Below are 20,943 nucleotides of genomic sequence, written 5' to 3'. Positions count from 1 at the left end.
TGGGTCTGTGTCCTAACATCTTTTAATTAGCACACTGCAAATCTAATCAGTGTAATAAACGCTATTAATCTTCCTTTTCACTTATTTTCTCCCAGCACATCATTTAGGCTTTCTCTGGGCCTCTGTGGCAAACACTATTCCAACTATGTTCTGGACCATCTATTACCTTCTACGGCACCCAGAAGCCATGGCGGTGCTGCGCGACGAAATTGACCATTTGCTGCAGTCAACAGGTCAAAAGCAAGGGTCTGGATTTTCCATCCACATCACCAGAGAACAATTGGACAGCCTGGTCTACCTAGGTAATTTATTTTTATCTGCTATGAAGAAAAAAATATTACTTCTCTGCTAACTCAGTTTATCACTCAGAGCTGTTTACCAAGAGGTGGAGGACACAGCTGTCTAATTGACATAATAACACCCATTTACATCAATTATAAATTATGTAGCTTATAGTTGTAGATACTCTCATTGCATGTAAACATTAAGGCCTAGGTAATTAACTATGCAAGGTATGCAAAAAGCTAGACCAAAGCTTTGCAATTATTTGGGGGGGAAAAATAGTTTCTGCCTATTAAGTCATTTGATTCTGAGCATCTGTTGACATGCTAATGCTTTCCAAACACTGCTGCTCTATCTTGTCAAGAAAGGTATTTGGAGCTTGAAAAAAAAAAAAGAAGGTATTTCAGGAATGCAACTTATGTACAAAACATATTTATTCTACCCCAAAATGATGTCTATATTTTCATACAGCAATTAGGATATTTTATATAGCCTGGAGTACATGATTCTCAAAAATGTAGTTCAGGTGATTTCCACAGAAAGTTCATGATTTAAACACACTTGGGGGTGAAAAAGAAAATAAAAAAAGGTAGGGAGAGAGCAAAGGAAAAGAAAAAACTACAAATGACTTCATGTTAAATGTCAATATTTTATAAAACATTCACTAACTCATAAGATATGCATGGTCTCTGTGTTAAATACATTTGAGGTCAGGAGTGACTAAGGTGTTTTTCTGTTTCTACATATACCTATGTACCGGTGACGTGATTTTGATGACAGGATTGATTCTACTTTGCTAGTTTTGATAAAACCACTGTGATTATGTGATGAACTTTATTTTTTAAAATATATATTTTATTGATTTTTTACAGAGAGGAAGGGAGAGGTATAGAGAGTTAGAAACATCGATGAGAGAGAAAGATCAATTACCTCCTGCACACCCCCTACTGGGGATGTGCCTGCAACCAAGGTACATGCCCTTGGCCAGAATTGAACCTGGGACCCTTGAGTCGGCAGGCCAACGCTCTATCCACTGAGCCAAACTAGTTAGGGCATATGTGATGAAATTTAATTCCCAAAGGTAAATTCCATATTGATGAGTTATCCTCTGTCCCTTCTGTAGTGATATTTCATCCTATGGTATCATTTACTATATAATAGACCCTCTGGACAAATGGAGGAGTAAGTCTTTATATTTCGCTATTGTTTCATTCATTTGACAATATAGGCAAAGTATTTTAACCCATGTTGGTCTTAATATTTTATCTTTTAAATATGTTCCAGGTTTTGTGGTGGGATCTTGTGCATGTAAAAGCCCTACAGGTCTTGACTGCCAGTTGGTTTCCACTGGTTAGGATAAAGCCCATCAGAGGCAATAGCCAGAAGCTGGCCTTGACAGTTGGTTCACTTGTTCTGTCAATTAGGAAAAATATGTCACCTTACAGTTTGCTGTTTGGAGCATATATTATCAAAGTTATTTTGAATTTTCTTCATGAAAGAAAATAATCCCACAATATTAAAATTCAAAAATTATTTTATTTTTCTTTTGAGAATTAATGGGGAAGAAATGCACAAAATTTGTGTATAGTTCTGGACAGTTGCCTTCACTTGGATACACAGTATATTATGAATAGAAGATTGGTGGTTCTGTGAAGATCAAGGTTGCATTTCCCACATATCCCAGTTGCATTTTATGAATCAGATTATGTATATGAAAAGTAAAACAAATAAATTTTAAGAAATAGGTATTTGTATTCATAGACAGTTATTACTCATAAAAAATTAGTTGAAATTCATCAACTCTTTTTATTCAGCTTCTCATTATTGAAAGAAAGGATCATTTTAAAAGTATATATCAAAAAAGGAAAGTATAAATTTATTTGACCAAAAGAAATGGCAGGTTCCAGAGTTATTATTTGGAATAAAAGGAAGTGCTGTAAAACTAGGGCTCAGCAAAATTTTAAATCTCTTTTAAAAGAGAAAATTGTGTATTATATTAACTCTAGCATTATAAGCTTGCTGTGATCCTCAGTAAAATTCTATTAAGACATTTCTAAGCCCATTTTTTTGTGAGTAGTTGGGAGGGGACAGAAAGAAACGATTAGTTGGAAAAAATAAAGGTTACTAACAAATACTAGTGATTATTAGACATAGTCCATATTAAATCTATTGATGATTTCAATATTTCAAAGCAACTTAATGGGCTTATGTTGTCTCTTGTGATCTTCACCAAGATACTTGGGGGACTGGAGCAGCTATTATTTTGCCATTATTTATACAGATGATAAAATTCTCAAGTCATGGTGGTAAAGGAGAGAGGCAGGACTATAACTTGGGTTCTCTGTCCACACCCAGTCTTTTTTCCCTCAGACCTGTCTGACACAGAAATCACTGGAGTCCTTTTCATTGTCCGAACTGAGAGGGAAGAGAAGTCTTTGTATCGTGATTCAAGAAAGCTAGCCATGCTGTTCACATGGACAAGATCTGAAAATGTGGGCTAGGTGATGATAGAGTTAACTTGATTTTCATTTCAGGATGAGACATTAGGAATGATGGTATTAATCATTATTTTACTATGTAGCAGGCACTATATTAACTGTTTTATATAATTACCTTATTTAATTTTCAAGAGTTATCTTTAATGCTTGAGTAACAAAGTTCAGAAAGATTAGTTAACCACCCCAAATCATACAACTAGATCACATGTGTCAAACACAAGGCCCTCGGGCCAAATCCGTCCTGCCAGGCCTTGCAATGTGGCCCGCACCGCGCTGTCATCACTGCACTCCGCTGCGTTTCCATCACAATGACAGTTTATGACTGTTCAGTAAACCATTCGGCCCGCGATTTAGGCTGGATTTTAGATTTTGGCCCCTTCTCTAAACTAGATAGTGGAGGAGCCAGAAATTGATGCCAGGCCTAACTTCAGTGCTAACCTAACCTATAAACTATCACTTTCTGGAAAAATGCTTTAGAGATGTACCAGAGACCTAGTGTTTGTCTGATATGTATCACTGTTTCTCAAATATAATTAGGTTTGAGTGTGAAGCTGGGGCTAGAGGTTCACATCAGAATTTTATGGAGGGTTTTTTTTTTTAATAATAATAAACTTTGCATTTTAGAATAGTTTTAGATTTACAGAAAAGTTACAAAAATAATAATTTCCAAATATCCCTGACACATAGTTCCTCTCCTTATTAACATGTGAGTGTGGTATATTTGGCACAATTTGGGGTACTATATTGGAAAAAAGTTATTTAATGTTATAAAATAATTGTAATTAAGAAATTAAAATTGTACATGATTTAGACAATAGTAAGGAAGTTTACAAAATCCTCTCTTCCAGTGGGGATGCACAAGCAGTATCAATTCTGCTTCATCTCAGAAACTTCTAACTGGAACTGGGGGGAGAGACATCTTCCATAAAAGGGTACATAAGGTAGTAAATTTGTGGAGAGGGGCCACAGTGTTAGGACAGGTTCAAGCGTCGGACTAATGAGAAGGCACAGTCCAGTCATTGCCATGGCAATCCCAGCTTGGAGGGCAAAGCCCTCCCAGCACAATTATAGCCAACAGCTGGAGTTGTAAGCATGAGCCTATGGTCTGAACACGTGGCCCCATGTGCCTGAGTGATGTGGGCTTGATAGAGTTCAGGTGCATGTATTTGTGTAGGATCAAAACCCACAAGAATGTTGTAAACATCTTGACCACGCCCTTACTTTGCCTCGTGGCATCTGGCTATAAAATAAATACACGGCTTGTAGTCCATGGCACTGTCCCTAGCTCTCCATCAGAGAGGACAGTGTCCCACTACGACCCGCTTTCATTCTCTTGTCTGTCTTTTCTCAATCCTTCACTGCCCCCACTCAGGGTCACCCTTGGCCATGCTGGCGCAGCACAGAAAATTTTATACATAAAATAAGGCAACATTGGTTAAAAAGTAAAATATACTGATTTGGATGTTTATCACATTTCCAGCTCAGCACAAAGCTAAGAGGGTTAGATAATCTAATGAATGCTGGAAGCAGGAGTTGAAAGGATTGAAACGGAAATTTAATGAGAATGCAGATTATTGTATTTAGGTCTGAAAATCAACTGCGTAAGGATGGGATGAGGAAATGTGTGGCTGAGCAGAAAAGGGTTTAAAGCCCTGGTTCTCAGCCTGGATTCCTCATTGGGATCATCTGGGAAGCTTCAAAACTACTCAAACCCAGTCCCACCCACAGAGTTCTGATGTCAGGGGCCTGGGTGCAAGCTCATGATTCTAATGTGCAACCAAGGTTTAAAAGCACAAATGTAAAATGTTTGTGAAGGCAGTGGTTCTGACTGCATTGTTCTAGGATGAGTATTATTATTATTATTATAATTTAACCATCTCAGGTGAATTCTAATGGACAGCCAGCACTGATAACCTCTGGGATATCAGGAAGCTTAAAACAAGTCAGTGGTGATATCTCAAAAATATGTCGTTCATTTGCTTCCGACAAAGCATGAATGCAAATACGGTATCTAGGGCAGAGAAAGCAGTTCCTCTCTGCGTTTCCAACGGAAGTAGTACACCCACTTCCACCACATTTTAGTGGCACATTTATTAATTGGATTCATCCAGAATGTCACAAATCTGAAAGCCATTATCTTCTCTGACTTACAACTTAAAAATGACATGATAGTGCTCCTTAAATAATTTTAAAGGACTATTATGTGGAAGAGGAATTAGGACTTTTATTTTGTACTAGAGGCCCAGTACATGGATTCGTGCACAGGTGGAGTCCCTTGGCCTGGCCTTTGGGGATCAGGCAGCTACCCGTCCTACAGTCAGACACTTAGCATATTAGCCTTTAATATATATTTTTTGGCCTTTGGGTTTTCTAAAGGGAAGAAATGAAAGATTATTTTAGCCCAGTAAAAACAAAAAAAAAACAAAAGACAAAAAAACTATTGTAATAAAATGGACTTTTTGAATGCCATCATTGGAGATAGCCAATCAGAAATTGTGCAATATCTTCACTAGGATCATTGGAAGCATTTCTGTTTATAGTACTTTCCAGTAGTGAACTACCTAAACTGCAGGAGCTTTGAAGGCCAAATCCACATGCTGTGTTCTCTCTTTTCTACATATGTCAGCTACCACTGCACACCAGCAGCAACAGCCCAGTGCCTTGCTGAGTAGGCCCTGGGTAGTAAATGTTCACTGAATATATGAAGGTTGACTTTACATGTCCATATTTTAGCAGTAAACCAAAGGATATGTCTGCCACGCATAGTGAAAGTAGGCATTCATTTCTACCAATTCTGATTTATGTTTAACTGTACTTAAAATATGCAGTTGTTGGGCCCAAAATTAGTTCTTTCACTTTGAATGACCTGATTATTACCATTTCAGATCTATCTTCTCCTCTGTCTGGAAGATAGCTGAATACAATCACTCACATATTTGGACCCTCCCCTCCATCTCCTCACACCTTCTAGAGCACACTTCCTCCACACCCCCCTCCCTTCTCACCTACCTTCTCCCTAAGATCACCCAAGTAGCCTGTGGCAGGGCCTGGCTGTTCATTTCACTCGCTGCTATCCACTGATCACCGCAGCTAATCAGATGGTATCACAGTCTGCACCAATCAGGAAGGTGACCCAAATTAACAGCCTGGCCATCTCACCCTGCATTCATTCCACACACAGACGTGGCTTACGTGTGAGGCAGAAACTTGGATGTGCTTATTTGTGTTTGCGTCGTACCATGCATTATTGATGGTCCAACGCTGCTTCCTCCCTTTAAAGCTGCAAATGAGAATCATCTGTCAATGATTGCAGTGAGCATTGAGATCTGAGGGCAAAAGAGAAAGTGCGTGTGCCTTTTTTCCTACCACCATTTCTTTCGTTTACCCGTGGTTTTCCTCCCACTGACACTGTACGCAAAGCATCTTAGCGCAGCACAGTCCCCAGCTTTGTGCCTACAGCAGATACTGAATCTGAATATTTTTATATATCCTAAAGATAAACAAACCTTCCCCAGCCAGGTGAAGAGGGCCGTGCAGGCTCTGACTTGCAAGCTGCTTATGGGGATTTTGGTAAACACATTTCCTTGTGTGTGCTGGTCAGTAAAGCTCAGCACATAAAACGAGGGTAGCCTTTATCTGAATCACCATTGCCATTGTTGGCATCTTACAGTGCCTGGTGTAAATTAGCCCCCAAATGTTTACATTCCTGACAGCCATTTTTTCTACCATGCATTTCATAAGCGGAGGGTCCTGTTACCTGCTAAACGCTAGTGTACATGAACAATCCATTACGCCCAGTAAGTTTTATAAAACACTTGCAGATAGGGATCATGTTTAATTAAGATTAACGGGCCCATGAAAGCCAAGTGCACTGATGATCACCATGACCTTTGATTACCTGCAGCCCCGTGTTTTGCCCGGAAATGATTGACAGCTTGCTGTTTGGCTACCATGTTGAATTTCCGCTGACAAGACTTTTCATTTTAACTCAATTTGCCCGCCGATCACAAGCTGGTGGCAGGCCAGACCCAAGTCACCCAGCTTTGCCTCGGCAGCTTGCTCTCGTTCTCATTAGTACGCATTTATTCAGTGGAAATTGGAAGACAAATGCTTGAAGGCATGTGAACTAAGTATAGCAAATTAGGTTTAAAGACTGAATATTTATAAGTATATGGAAAGTTGTATGTGTTGTTTTTTTTTTAATTCTAGAACGAATTAGGGAACTGAGTGCTAGCTTTGTCATAAAGGAAATAAAGATAGTAGGGGGAAGGAAGATGCTAAGAATAACAATACTATACGCTTTTTCCTTTCCGTTTTGGAGCTCTGTAAGATGCCTCTGACAACACCTTCTCCGATACCACCCTGGCCTCTCTTTGGTGGCGCGTTTGCTGCACAACAAAGTTTAGCACCTCGTGCGTGAGAAGGAGGGGGGGGAGGGATGAGGGTCATGTTCAATTGTTGCCTGGTTATCCCTTGGTATGTTTTAAATTGCCTTGTTTGTTCGGCGCTAGCACAGAAACAGATGTTGCTCTACCGCTCAGGATAATTTACTGTACCTCCTGGTGCAGCATGGATGCCCTCCCAGGGCCCAGCTGGTCTGTCAGTGGCACTGGCTGGTGTCTGCTCAACTATGACAACTACAAGTAGAGGCTGCAATTCTTTCTTTCTTTTTTTTCTTTCTTTTTTTTATTTTTTTTTTTTATGGTGCAGTTGTCATTCTTCTCAACCTATAGCTCTGCCTGCGTTCTTACTGGGGCTCGGGGGGGGGGAAAGCTGCTGGCTTTTGCGCCTGTCGGTGGCAACCCAGAGGCACAGAAGGCCCGGCTCTCCATTGTTAAAAATAACGCATCTCATTACTCCTGCCCTCTAATGATTATCGGCATGATCGCTCAGAGCGAGAGCCAGCCTCGTCGTGCACACATAACTGGTACTGGAAGGTAAAACAGATTTGTCATTTATGATCTGACCGCTAAGCCACACTTTGTGCTCCATTATTGTGATTAACTTCTGCATAAGATATGCTTGCCCAATTGTCATTTGCGATACTGCAGTGGGCACAAGCTGCCATGCTTGCCCTCCCCCCACCCCTCCACCCCTCTGAGCACCTCGGCCAATCAGATAGGACCGTGTTATTTGGACTGTTAAATGCCTGTCCTGTCACAGCAGCCGTGGCGTCATTATTTTGCTTTTGTATTTCTTCTTCCCACACCCCTATTGGACTTCGTGGGGGAACAGGCTGCTACATATGTCAGCTACCATTTCACACCACAAGCTAAAACGATGCTGCGCTATTGTTGACCCAACAGAGCCAGCAGCCATCCAGGGGAAGCTGGCCCTCGGATTTCACCATAGAAATGCTGGTCGCTGGTGACCTGCCAGCTAAAATCCATCCTTTATCAGGTGCCTTGTGGCTATCTGCAGGAGAGCTCACGTTCCAAAACCAAAGTTCTTTTCTGGCCTCATCGCCAACAGACCAATTTCAAGCCCTCACTGACCAGTCTGCTTCTATAATCTAATAATAGGTACCCATGTTTCAGATCTTCGCTGAACACCAGGAGACTGGGCTTTGTGTGTGTATATATATGTGTGTGTGTGTGTGTGTGTGTGTGTGTGTGTGTGTGTGTGTGTTTCTACATCACAAGCCATAAACACAACCATTTGTTACCATGTGAAGGGGGAAAATACTCAATGTGGAGCTCTTTTTCACATTTCTGATTAGAAGGAAGCAAGCTTTATATTCTAGGACCCATTCACGCTGGTGCAAACATAGTCAGTTTTGATTATGAAGGCAGAGATGCAGACCCAGACGGGAGCTACATGCTGATATGCATGCTATCAGAATGATTTATGCAAATTATGCATATTATTCCCAAAGGAATTCCTCCTCAAACTGCCAGGATAAATTGCCGGAAATTAGCCATAAAATCTGTCGTGCTAGGAGCAAAAGGTGAAGGCCACTGGGAAAGCAAGGACATTCAGCTTCTGGAATCTTCCAGGTTATGATGATGGTTGCTATTTGCCCTGGAAGGGAGGGAAATTGGGGTTTCTTCTGAATCCTGTAAAAGTATCTCCCCTTTGAAATGTTTCCAGCAAATGCTGACTCACACTGTATTTGCAGATAGCATAAAAGAAATTAAGTGTTAAGCTGTCTCAGGAAACACCACTACAATCACTTTACTATTAACTGCCTAAGTGGTTATTAAATGCCTCAGTCTGGCTTGAAAGGCAGAGCTTTCTGGAAGGTTGGTGAAATAACCCACCAGCAGTTGTTAGTGCTTTTCATTTACAATGGGTATGCCCACAACACAGCATTGCTCTCTTGCAAACTATTCCTTCCTACAGAAATCCTAACGACTGACATTCTGCCCAAGCGCAGCACTGTTGCTCCCGTCTGTGAAATGTTCCCAGGCCATGTTGAGGACAGACCACAGCTGTCTCACTTACCCCCTTCTCACTCTGGTCATGCCAGGCCACCATGCTCTGTGATCTGATTAGGAAAGGGTTTCCTTTTCAGTCAGAGCTATTGATGGTGAACTTCACTGGTAAATTGTAGGCAATCCACAGGAGCAGTCTTGTTTTAAGAAGCTGTTGCTTGCAAAAAAAAAAAAATGTGTGTGTGTATGTGTGTGTGTGTGTGTGTGTGTGTGTGTGTGAGAGAGAGAGAGAGAGAGAGAGAGAGAGAGAGAGAGAGAGAGAGGAAGGACGGACTACTTATGGATATGCACAATAGTATGCTGATTGGGGAGGGAGAAAGTGTGGATAGAAGTGGAAGAGGATGTAGGGGAAAATGAATGGTGATGGAAATAAATAAATAAACAAACAAATAAATAACTATTTAAAAATTTATCTTAAAAAGCTGTTGCTTGCTTGTTTTCCTTCAGAAAGTGCCATCCTCGAGGCTTTGCGTCTCTGCTCCTTTTCGTCCATCATTCGTTTTGTTCAAGAGGATTTGACTCTGCCTTCAGAGACCGGGGACTACCTCATACGAAAGGGAGACCTGGTCGCCATATTCCCTCCACTCATGCATCACGACCCTGAAATCTTTGAAGCTCCTGAGGTAAATAGCCACCGAGCTGGCCATTGCTACTTCTTATATGCTGCAAGCACATTCCTCTTTCTCCTGAGCTCTTTCTGTCCCTGCCTTTCACTCCCATGTTCCAGGTGGCATTTGCGAGAGTTTGATGATTTCTGTTTTTCCTCCGCTAGGAAAATGTTCCTATTTACTGAAGTGTTTGCTAAGGATCTCTCTTTCAAAGTTTTTATGGCCTATAAATCGGAATACAGTGATGAGACTCAGAGCTAGTTTCATCAAATGAAATGGACACTGTACCTTGGCCATCATTACCTTTAGGGCATAATTAGGTTTCCGTGGCAGAGAATTGTTGAAAGGGCAAGCTATTGACAGGCGGCTGAGAGAATAAATAATGATGACACTTAGATTTTGCTAAGTGTTTCCAGAATGGGGTTGATATCCCCAAGTTAAATACCATCATAGTCGTAGTTAAGTCCGTATACGTTTTCACCTCTTACTAAAGATATGTGCCCCTTCTTGAGCAATAAGGATGGCTTTAGGAACTTGAGATTGTAAAGCTGCTGCTCACGGATGAAGCTCTAAGGGCAATTGTGTCATCTCATATTTTTTCCCCCCAAAGCTGGAGTTAATGAATATCAAAGACTGGAAATTAATCCACACTGGCTCATCCCTTAATACCACTTCAGAGGTTCACCACCTGCATGCAAATTGAATGCACTCATAGTCTGCCTGTTCGAATCAGGAAGCAATGCTGGTGTGGCAGTGGTTTTTGTATATGAGAGGCCATTTTTTAAAGGGAAACCTCTGTTCTCCTTTGGAGCAGGTCAAAAGGTGAACCACTGTTAAACCCAGTTTCTAAGTGAGATGTCACACAGCCACGCCGGATTAAAATATTGTTGAATTTGGGGAACTAATAAGAAGAGGACAACTTCAAATACAATGAGATAATTTACATTGGTTGTAGGCAAAAATTTTAGGCGAGGGAGCATGTACATATGGTTTCTGTGTGTTTCAGAAGGGACATTAAATGAATGATGATGTAAGTCAGAAGTAAGGTGTTAGTGAGTGAATGAACATTTCCCAGACAACAAGCTTTATTTCCACATTTGTTAATATCAAAATTTTCACCCATGAATAGGTAGTCAATAAACAGGGCAAATAAATAATTAATATTTGGAAAGTATTTTAAAATTTTAAATAGCTTTATTTCCAGCTATAATTTTTAATATGTATTTTTATTGATTTCAGAGAGGAAAGGAGAGGGAGAGAGTAATAGAAATATCAATGATGAAAGTGATTCCTACTGGGGATTGAGCCTACAACCCAGGCATGTGCCCTTGACGAGAATCAAACCCGGGACTCTTTAGTCCTCAGGCCAGTGCTCTATCCACTGAGCCAAACCCGCTAAGTCTGTAATTTTTAATATATTTAACATCATTTTTATTATATGATTAATCCAATAGTTATTAAGTTTACCATCCATGTCATAATAGTAAAATCAACATTAAAGTTACCAGGAAAGCCCAGCCAGGCTGGTGTGGCTCAGGAGTTAAGCATCAACTTATGAACCAGGAGATCACAGGTTCCATTCCTGTTCAGGATACATGCACGGGTTGCTGGCTTGATCCCCAGTGAGAGCTCTGCAGAAGGCACCTATTAATGATTCTTTCTCATAATTGATGTTTCTGTCTCTCTCTCTCCCTCTCTCTTCCTCTCTAAAATAATTTTTTAAAAATTAAAAAAAAAGTTACCAGTAAATACTCAAGAAATATTTGCCAACTCACCACTGGTTTTTTTATGGTACTGTTCTTTGAGTTCTTCCGATCCTCCACTCCTAACCCTGCCCTAGTGGTAGAAAAGGCCATGAGTTAGAATTCTAGGGATTTTTAAATCAAAGTTAACTACTGAAAGTGTGCTGATTTATATTTCTTCTCTGGTATTTTTATATGCTGCAAGCACATTCCCAAACTTTACATAATATATTGGCCAATCTTAATAGTAACTGGAAGGACTGGCCTCATACTAAACCTGTGGAAGAGTGAAATTGCAATATTGTGACTACTGGTTTAGCATCACTGGGGTAGCTCGTACTAAAGTAGATGAGCACTCTATTATTTACTACACTTAACAACAGTCAGTTGTACCTGGATGATATTAAAATTAACCAGCTAATTCTCTGACATGGTATTGTTTTCTTGAAATTAGTTGTGGAATGCTAATAATTATAGTTCAGAGCCATTTTTATGACTTGGCAAGGTCCTGTGTAATCATTCTATAAACATTTACTGAGAATTTACCACTAGTGAGCATATAAGTTGATTCATTTTGTTCTTAACAACTTAAGGTCGCAATAAGACAGGTGTTTCTATAACACATGCCCATCCAAAAACAACGATGCACTCACTGTCCAGAAGGCAAATCTGTCCTTGACCATTTGTCCCTAAGAGCCCTGGCCCAGGAGCTCACCAGAGGCCCACATTCCCCATATCCTGTCTTTTGTCTACTACATATCCTGAATTAGAGGACCAGGCTTTAGATATAGAAAACAGACAATCGCCATTGAGTGAAAAAACATGAGGAAGACTAACTTCAGATATAAGTATAGTTATTCTTGGAGCACATAGACACGGAATAGTCTTAGCAGAACATAGGTTCTCCCAACCCAACAAGGTTGTTCAGGATGTTCAAGCTTAAGAGACCCTAGAATATTACATTACATAAACAGGCCATGGCTTTTCTGAATCACATATCTTCCAGTTTTTTGAATGTCAAGAAACAAATATGGAACCTCTACTATGTGCATAGCACCTAGTTGGGTGCTTAAAAAATACAGAGATAGCCGAAACCGGTTTGGCTCAATGGATAGAGCGCCGGCTTGGGGACTGAAAGGTCCCGGGTTCGATTCCTGTCAAAGGCATGTACCTTGGTTGCGGGCACATCCCCAGTCGGGGGTGTGCAAGAGGCAGCTGATCGATGACTCTCTCTCATCGATGTTTCTAACTCTCTATCTCTCTCCCTTCCTCTATGTACAAAATGAATAAAAATAATTTTTAAAAAAATACAGAGATAAATAAGACAGTGTGAATACTACAATCTCCTGGGATTTCTTGGTTCTGCCATTTTCTGTGGGTTACTCTGTCTTCTGCCTGGTGGCAAGAAAGCCACAGCAGTTGCAATCATCATATTCATATATAACTAGGTCCAGAGGAGAAAAGGTGATGAACTATTTTTGTTGGTTTCTTTCTTTGTTTGTATTTCTTTTTTCACAAGAAGACATCTGGAGAAGTCCCCACAAACTTTTCTCCTGTAGCCCTGATGAGATTGGTTCATATACCCTCTTCTAAATCAGTCAGAGGTCAGAATGATGTGATTACCATCATTGGAACCTAGAAACAAATGAAAACACACACACACACACACACACACACACACACACACACACACAACAGATCTTATGCAGAAGGAAGATGTTGAGGAGTCATCCAAAGCAATCATTAGAGGAGCAATAGGACATTTTAGTGTCTTACCTTTTCTCTTAAAATTTTTTTATTCTTATCCACTTAATAATATTGCATTTAATTGGCCCCCTTTAATTAGGAAGCACTGAGTTATTATGGTTATAAGAGTTTAAGTCAACATTAAACAAAAGCCCTTCCTTTTTTTTAAAGTCTTTTAAAATATTTTTATTGATTTCCAAGAGGGAGGGAGAGAAAGGTAGAAACATCAATGATGAGAGAGAATCATTGATCTGTGGGGATCAAGCCCAAGTCCCGGGCATGTGCCTTGACCAAGAATCAAACCACACCTTCCCGGTTCATAGGTCGACACTCGACTACTGAGCCATGCCAGCCAGGCCACAAGCTCTTCCTAATATTTCATTTTGCTCTGATTTTCCATGCCCTGGCAATGGAAGGAAAACAAACTGAAGATAAATTTCCACTCAAAAATATATTTATGCCTATGTGCCCTTTGATCTTGATGATAGTCTCAGCAAAAGAAGTTGGTCTTTTCCCGTCTTGTTTCAAAATATATCCCAACTAAATAGGAATGTCTATGATGTTTAGTATGAGGAAATTGAATATGATGGAAAATTAGAGGATGACATTACTGATTGACTAGAAATTTGAGGGAACTGAATGTAAACACTAGCTAAGGTTACAGGGGTAGGGGACTGTTATATGTCGATCGCCATGGCCTCTCAGAGGACTGCATATTGCATTTCACAGAGAACAGGAAAGCCATGACAGTTTCTGGCTTATTTATGAAACCAGGATATTGTGAAGCCATAACCTAAGCTAAGTTTTCCTTTTGTACTTTCTGGATTAAACATTGGGACTCCCGTGAGACTATTTCTAACAAATTATTTCATGGCACAATTAATGTAAACTATTTGGCCAAAGCGAGGAGATCTCAGTGAGTGTGCTGGTCTCCTCAGATTGGTCAGGAAGCAGCAGTACTGAACTTGGGCAAGCAGGCCCAGAACACAGTAATGGAAAAAGCTCACCAGGAAAGAGTGCCATATAGTAATTCTATCTCTGGGAACAAAATAGATGTCAACAAAGAGTGTCCTTATTTCTAGGGATGAAGTGAGATTTTTTATTTCAAACTGATTAGATTCTATTCGAATACATCCCAGAAATTGCTCTGTGGGAAAATACACTTGTGTTCTACTGCAGATTAATTTTGCCATTTTGATTCCATCAACTTGAAAGTGACAGGGAAATAGAAGTTACCCAACATGTGTTTTCTTAGCTTGACTATTTATCAAAATATGTATCCAAATAAATGAGGGTGAACTCCATACTTTTAAAGGAAATGATTTCACTGACATTAATGCTGGCATGAAGTGAGACAGTTAGGTGGTTCGTGATGAATTCAGCATCTACCCAGGTTTAAACCTGAAATGCTTTTCATCTGACCTGCTCTTTGCCTTTGATTTCATGTAGTTTATATAAAAGTTGTGTGCTGAGCAGGCCTAATGCTAATGAGCACCAAGCACAGGAGAAATGTGGTCATTTTCATGCATGCCACGTGTTAATTTAATCAATGGTTTAATTCGCCATGGGCCGAAATAAGGTCACTCAGTCTCCTCTTGCAAACTCAAGTGAGAGTAAATGAAGATGGCGGGCCAAACACCGGTGATGAACCATTCCCATCATTTTCTGTAACAAGTAATAGAGCTTATTTATAAAAACATATCAGAAACACCTGCCATCCTAGAGTTACCCCAAAGAGAGTTCATTCTAATAGAACTGTCATAGGAGAAATTCAGTACAACATCAAAAAACAGGCAAGACTGATTTTGTGGCTTAGCTCCTCTCTAGTGCTTTATATGAATCTCATTATTTTATATCTTTTGCATAAAAAACATAAGCATTGAATCCTAAGTTCATAGTTTTCATCCCAGTCACTAATAGCTGATTGGAAAGGAGTAAGAAAACAGCATATTCTAGATCCTTAATTAGTATGGTGCCCGTGCCAGAGCCTGACTTTCTACCAACATTGGTTTATCAAGTACTCGTGAGTCAGGACCCACCTTACGCAACAAAAAATAGACATAGTGCCTCTTTAATTAGGAAATTCAGCATAGGAGAGAAATATGTGCTGGGAAGGAAAGTCATATAGGTATTTGGATTTTACTCTATGTGGGAAAAATAACTTCTTAGTAGAATTTGAATTTTTCTGAAAGTGCATACATGATTTGCTCTAAGTTTTATTTTCTTCAAAGGAGCCTTTTAAGACAAGAAGGAGTCAGCACTCTGTGGACATGAACTCAAACTATTTTGTGTAAAAAAATTTTTCTTGTAACACTCTCCATCTCTTCTTCACAGGAGTATCAATTTGACCGTTTTGTAGAAAATGGCAAGAAGAAAACCAACTTTTTCAAAGGAGGCAAAAGGCTGAAGCATTACGTACTACCATTTGGAATGGGAGCCAGCAAATGCCCAGGCCGGTTTTTGGCAATCAATGAAATAAAGCAATTGTTAGTTGTACTCTTAACTTACTTTGATTTAGAAATAATGGATGATAAACCTGTACAACTGGACTACGGCCGCTTCTTGATTGGTATTCAGTACCCAGATTCTGATGTTTTATTTAGGTACAAAGTCAAATCTCAAAGAAGCTAAAAGGCAAAAAAAAAAAAAAAAAAAAAAAAAAGAAAGAGAGAGAGAGATCTATCAAAACCAACCTAAACATCGTCAGCTCATCAATTGGTTTTTAATTTCGGTAAATGTAATTGCTTTGCTTCTTTTGTTTTAAAAAGTGCTAACTTTTATTTTATCTGAGATCAGTTCAGCTTGTACTTGTTCATAAAACAAAACAAGTGAATGTTGTGAAAATGGACATCAAAATTAACATCTTTTTTTTTAAGTTTAGTGTTTTTAACTTTAGTGTTTTTAAGTTTCTACATACTGTGATTTTTCACCTGTGATAGTAAATAGATGGCAATAGGTGTGGGATTTTTAAAAGTCACCTAAATTCTTCTCTAATATGTAAATACACTATGTACTACTGGAAATTTGTGCTGGAAATGAACACAGTCTAACAACTCCCAAATTCACAGAGAAGGAAATTAAATTTCCAGGAGATAGACTGAATGAAAATATTCCCTTCAGGTATAATATCAATAATATCTATATCATCAGGGTATGTTTTCATTACATGAGTTGTGCAGTAGATTAAATACTTCTACTTTAATATTTAATCACCCATAAATGCTCTTTATTACTTGTATACTATAGCTCAATAGGACAAAATTTATTCTGATATAAGACCACTCATGTTCAAGTTGGATCTGATAAGATTTCATGTATAAGAGCACACAAAACCTATTATATATCCAGCAATTGCTCTAGACATTAGTATTGGTTTATTGCAGAAACAAATGTTGAAATCATTACAGGATTGATTGTAGCATTTGGCTTTAGTATAAACCATAAGATTATGCCAGTATTGCAATTTAGTCTTTCCTAAATGCTTCTATTTATATAAACAAAAACTAGATAGGAATATTTGTTCTTGACACCTCACCTTTGGACTTGGAGTTTGTTTGTTTTATTTTGAATTACAACACTAGGTAATAAAATATAATTTGATATGTCAAATGCAGCATTGTGTCCATGATTCAAAGATTTCAAGTATCAGCCGAAACCGGTTTGTCTCAGTGGATAGACCGTCGGCCTGCGGACTGAAAGGTCCTGGGTTTGATTCCGGTCAAGGGCATGTACCTTGGTTGCGGGCACATCCCCAGTGGGGGGTGTGCAAGAGGCAGCTGGTCGATGTATCTCTCTCATCGATGTTTCTAACTCTCTATCCCTCTCAATTCATCTCTGTGTAAAATCAATAAAATACATTTTTTTTAAAAAGATTTCAAGGATCAGATTACCAAGCAATTGATTGTCTAGCATCTGACATAAGTGATGATGCTCTATCTAAAGAGGCAAAACAGGTAGTAAAACACAGGTAATTCATGCCACATTAATGATAACTTTTAATATTCAGAAATGCACTACTGTTTAAAGCAGAAATTGATTTTTAAATAACATTTTAAAGTGTTTAGTTAATAAGCAAATAGATTTTCCAGCATTTATTTTTTTTCCTTCCTGAAAAACATGCTCTAAATGTTCCTTAGGGAAGGTCCTGTGGTCTAAACAACACTTTTGCTTGGTTCAAGATGTTTTCATTTTGCCCTCATTCTAGAAACATGATTTTATTATGGTGCACACATCCAGGTGAGAATCATTTCCTCGCGATATTTGGAAGATATTACATGTTCCTAAGGCTTCCATCGTTGTCAAGCGGTTAGCCTTTAGTCAGTCTAATTATTCAGTAGAAGTCTGCTCTTTCTCTCTGACAGCTTTAACATGTTCTCTTTGTCTTCAGTGCTTTTAGTTTCTATTTATCATGCTTGTGACTCTTGAGACTGAGAATGTGTGTCTTTCATCAAGTATGAGATATGCTCAGCCACTATCTCTTTGAATATTACCTCTTTCTAGCTCTCTATTAGATTCTCTCACTCTATACTAAATGTTGTTTGACCTTTTCTCCGCTTATTTTATAATTCTAATTTACATCCTAGGTAATTTCTTTAGATCTTCTAGGTTTCTTCCCTTCCTCCCCTCCCTCTGTACAGTGTATTGAATCTGCTCTTTAACATATCCATTGAGTTTGTTTCTTCCTTCTTTTTACTTTAACCTCAGGCTTATAGGATTGAATAATCATAGTCCTTATACCCATTAGTTCATGGTGCACAATAATAATTGGCCCAAGCAAGCCCCCTCTGGCTTTATTTATTTATCCTGTTTTATCCCTAACCCTCACCATCATACCCTTCCCATCATAGGCAAATATTCTAATGTGTTTTTATGTTTATCTTTTCATAGCACATCTATTATTATCTTGGCTGAATGTTTTTGATTTACACAAATGTATTTTCTATAAACCAGATCCTTCTTAATTCAATGGTCCAAAATGTGTATCCATCATTTTTTAATTATCTATTTTCCCAGGAAGCTGTTACTTTGAAGTAGAAGCCAAAGCCCAATCTTAAACTACCCTCACTTTTCTTGCCATTTCTATGCCCAGCCACCTTCCATCCTGTCCTCAACCTCCATAGTGTGTAAACACATACACACAACTCAGGCCTGGGGCTTTATCTCCTGCCTGCCACAAAACATGGCCCATTCATGTTGTACTAGGATATCTAGTCCACCATCTTACCTGAAGTGGAAACCTTCAGATTCTTAAAATCATCTTAATAGTACACTCCTGTGATGTTACAGCAGAGAAAATGGAGAAAATTATTCCATTTTTATTTCTGCTAAATTTATAATGAGAAATATGTGCAGAAATTTAGAATAGAAAATAAGAATAAATTAAATGAAAAAAAGAATACATTAAATGGCTGAGAAAATATTATGCAAAATCAATGGACAGGAGAACCAAAACAAGAGAGTCCTATGACAGGCTTAAATCTAGTAATTAAAAAGTATTTATGAATAGAAAAAAAAATGCCATGGTGAAATAAGTTAAAAGACAAGGATTCAAGCTGTGACATAACTGGTTTGTTATGATCAACAAGTCAGTTTGCTTCTCAATGTTTCATTTTCTTATTTTCAAAATAAAAATAATAAGGCCTTTCGACATCAGGGTTCGTTGTGAGGATGAAACACAGTAGGAAGGTGTGTAAACATTTTGAAAAGTGAAATGCAATATACAAATGTAAACTTGAAAAGGAGATGCTTTAACAATGTTGTGCCTTTTGAAAACTACTTTTATTGTAAAAGGAAGTAATTTTTGTCATTAGTTAACGCATTACTCATTTATTTGATCAAACATTCATCGAGCATTTCCTCTATTCTAGATATGATGTGATGCACTAGGTTACCTTTCCTCAGGAATATACAATATAGTAGGGAAAGCAATGTGCTCACAACTAATTTATTGTAAATGTAGTAAGTAATAAATTCATCTTTTTAAAAATATTCGAAAATTCTGATTTATCACTAGTTCTAACCAATCTTCCATCATTAATTCCACAATAATGTTTTGTAATGAGAAATTACTCTGTAGATAATCACACACATTAAAACATACATATCAGTTTTTATGATTGTATGGCAAAAATAACCAAAGCCAAACATAGTCAATGAGGCTTCAGAATTTTTCAAACTATATTTTACATGTTAGAAAAACCCATATTTTCATTTGTAAATCTCCCCTAAGTTTCAAATGAAAGGAAACAAATAAAAATAATGATGTTGATTTATATCAATGACCACCAATCATGATGTATCATCAAAAACTAAGTGCTCTGAAAGTATTTAGACAAAAGCTATTTATCACTAAATAAGGCATGCCATAAGCAACCCACATGGGAACTTTTATCTGCCTTCTTTTAGTTTTTCTGACTGACTTCATTATATCTTCTCCATTTCATCATTAAGTTTTGGGTCACAAGTCAAAGGCAACAGATCTTCCTAACTCAAAATTGACATGATTACTTCTGCTTATTTTCTCATAAAAAATAATTTGGGCACCTTTTCCTATAAGCATCTCCTAATGTAACAGGAATATTAAAACCCATTTCCAAGATTAAAGCTAACAATTATCTAGGCTTTGATCTCAGTGTAAAATAATGTCAACAATGATAAAATAAAAATTACATGCCAGTAAAACATACACTGTTGTAACCTACTAAATTCACCATTGTTGCAAACTATTATTTACTTGAACTGCATTATTAGGTTTTCATATTCTCATTCTCAATTAAGAAAAAGTAAGCAAGCCAAGATTTCATTCCCTGTAGCATTATTTTAAATTATAATGAGTGATCACATAAAACTCTCTAGTATTTCTCTAAAGCAATTATTACTTATTCTACTTCATAGTGCTCATGTAAATCAATGATCATTGATGTTTAAACTTTTTAGCTTTAATGTTTATTTATAATGCCTTCTTGAGTAAGATAAATTTAATTCATGAAAAGCTATACTACATAGTTTTAAATAGGAGATAATTTGGCAATACTCATGCTTTAAAGTATATTTTTAGGCAGAGGAATGCTGTATATTTTTTTAAAAACTGTTGTCCTGAATCAGTTGTTTAATACTATCTTTTGATTTTAAAATGGTACATATGTGGATTTATGAGAAAGTATATTATCTCAAGATTGTAGGTAAGAAAAAATGCTTTACAACAGAAATTCAATAAATCAAATTTTAAAGCACAGATGAATGACCATGTCCTCTTATTTCCCTAATAGGAACATGTTAGACCTGATTACAAGTGACAAATTATTTGGGAAATGATTTTGCTGTCTGAATAGCCCTATATCCTCATCCCCATCTACATACACATATAGTATATGCATATGTTTTTATTTCCTGATACTCTCCTTAAAAGAATATTAATTGTTGCCGAGACCGGTTTGGCTCAGTGGATAGATCATCGACCTACAGACTGAAAGGTTCCGTGTTCGATTCCGGTCAAGGGCAGTACCTTGGTTGTGGGCAACATCCCCAGTAGGTAGGGGTGGTGCAAGAGGCAGCTGATTGATGATTCTCTCTCACTGATGTTTCTAACTCTCTATCTCTCTCTCTTCCTCTCTGTAAAAAAATCAACAAAATA

The 20,943-nt window shown here is 38.1% G+C and overlaps 1 protein-coding gene across 7 annotated transcripts in view; it reads left to right on the top strand.

Annotated features, from left to right (window-relative positions):
- The window catches only part of LOC118718312 (cytochrome P450 7B1), a 148,441-nt gene extending 127,897 nt beyond the window's left edge, over nt 1-20,544 (top strand). For 4 of the 7 annotated variants that reach the window (XM_036437015.2, XM_036437016.2, XM_036437017.2 and 1 more), the window contains exons 4-7: nt 96-302; nt 9,662-9,837; nt 15,645-15,952; nt 15,984-16,914. In XM_036437015.2, the coding sequence (XP_036292908.1) occupies nt 96-302; nt 9,662-9,837; nt 15,645-15,941 (680 nt within the window). In that variant the 3' untranslated portion in view covers nt 15,942-15,952; nt 15,984-16,914. The other 3 variants (XR_006741576.1, XM_036437027.2, XM_036437026.2) reach the window with 3 other exon arrangements.
- The last annotated feature ends 399 nt before the right edge of the window (nt 20,545-20,943 follow it).

Source organism: Pipistrellus kuhlii, unplaced genomic scaffold (assembly GCF_014108245.1).
Source record: "Pipistrellus kuhlii isolate mPipKuh1 unplaced genomic scaffold, mPipKuh1.p scaffold_m20_p_14, whole genome shotgun sequence".
NCBI lineage: Eukaryota > Metazoa > Chordata > Mammalia > Chiroptera > Vespertilionidae > Pipistrellus > Pipistrellus kuhlii.
This window is presented reverse-complemented; position numbering and strand designations above follow the sequence as displayed.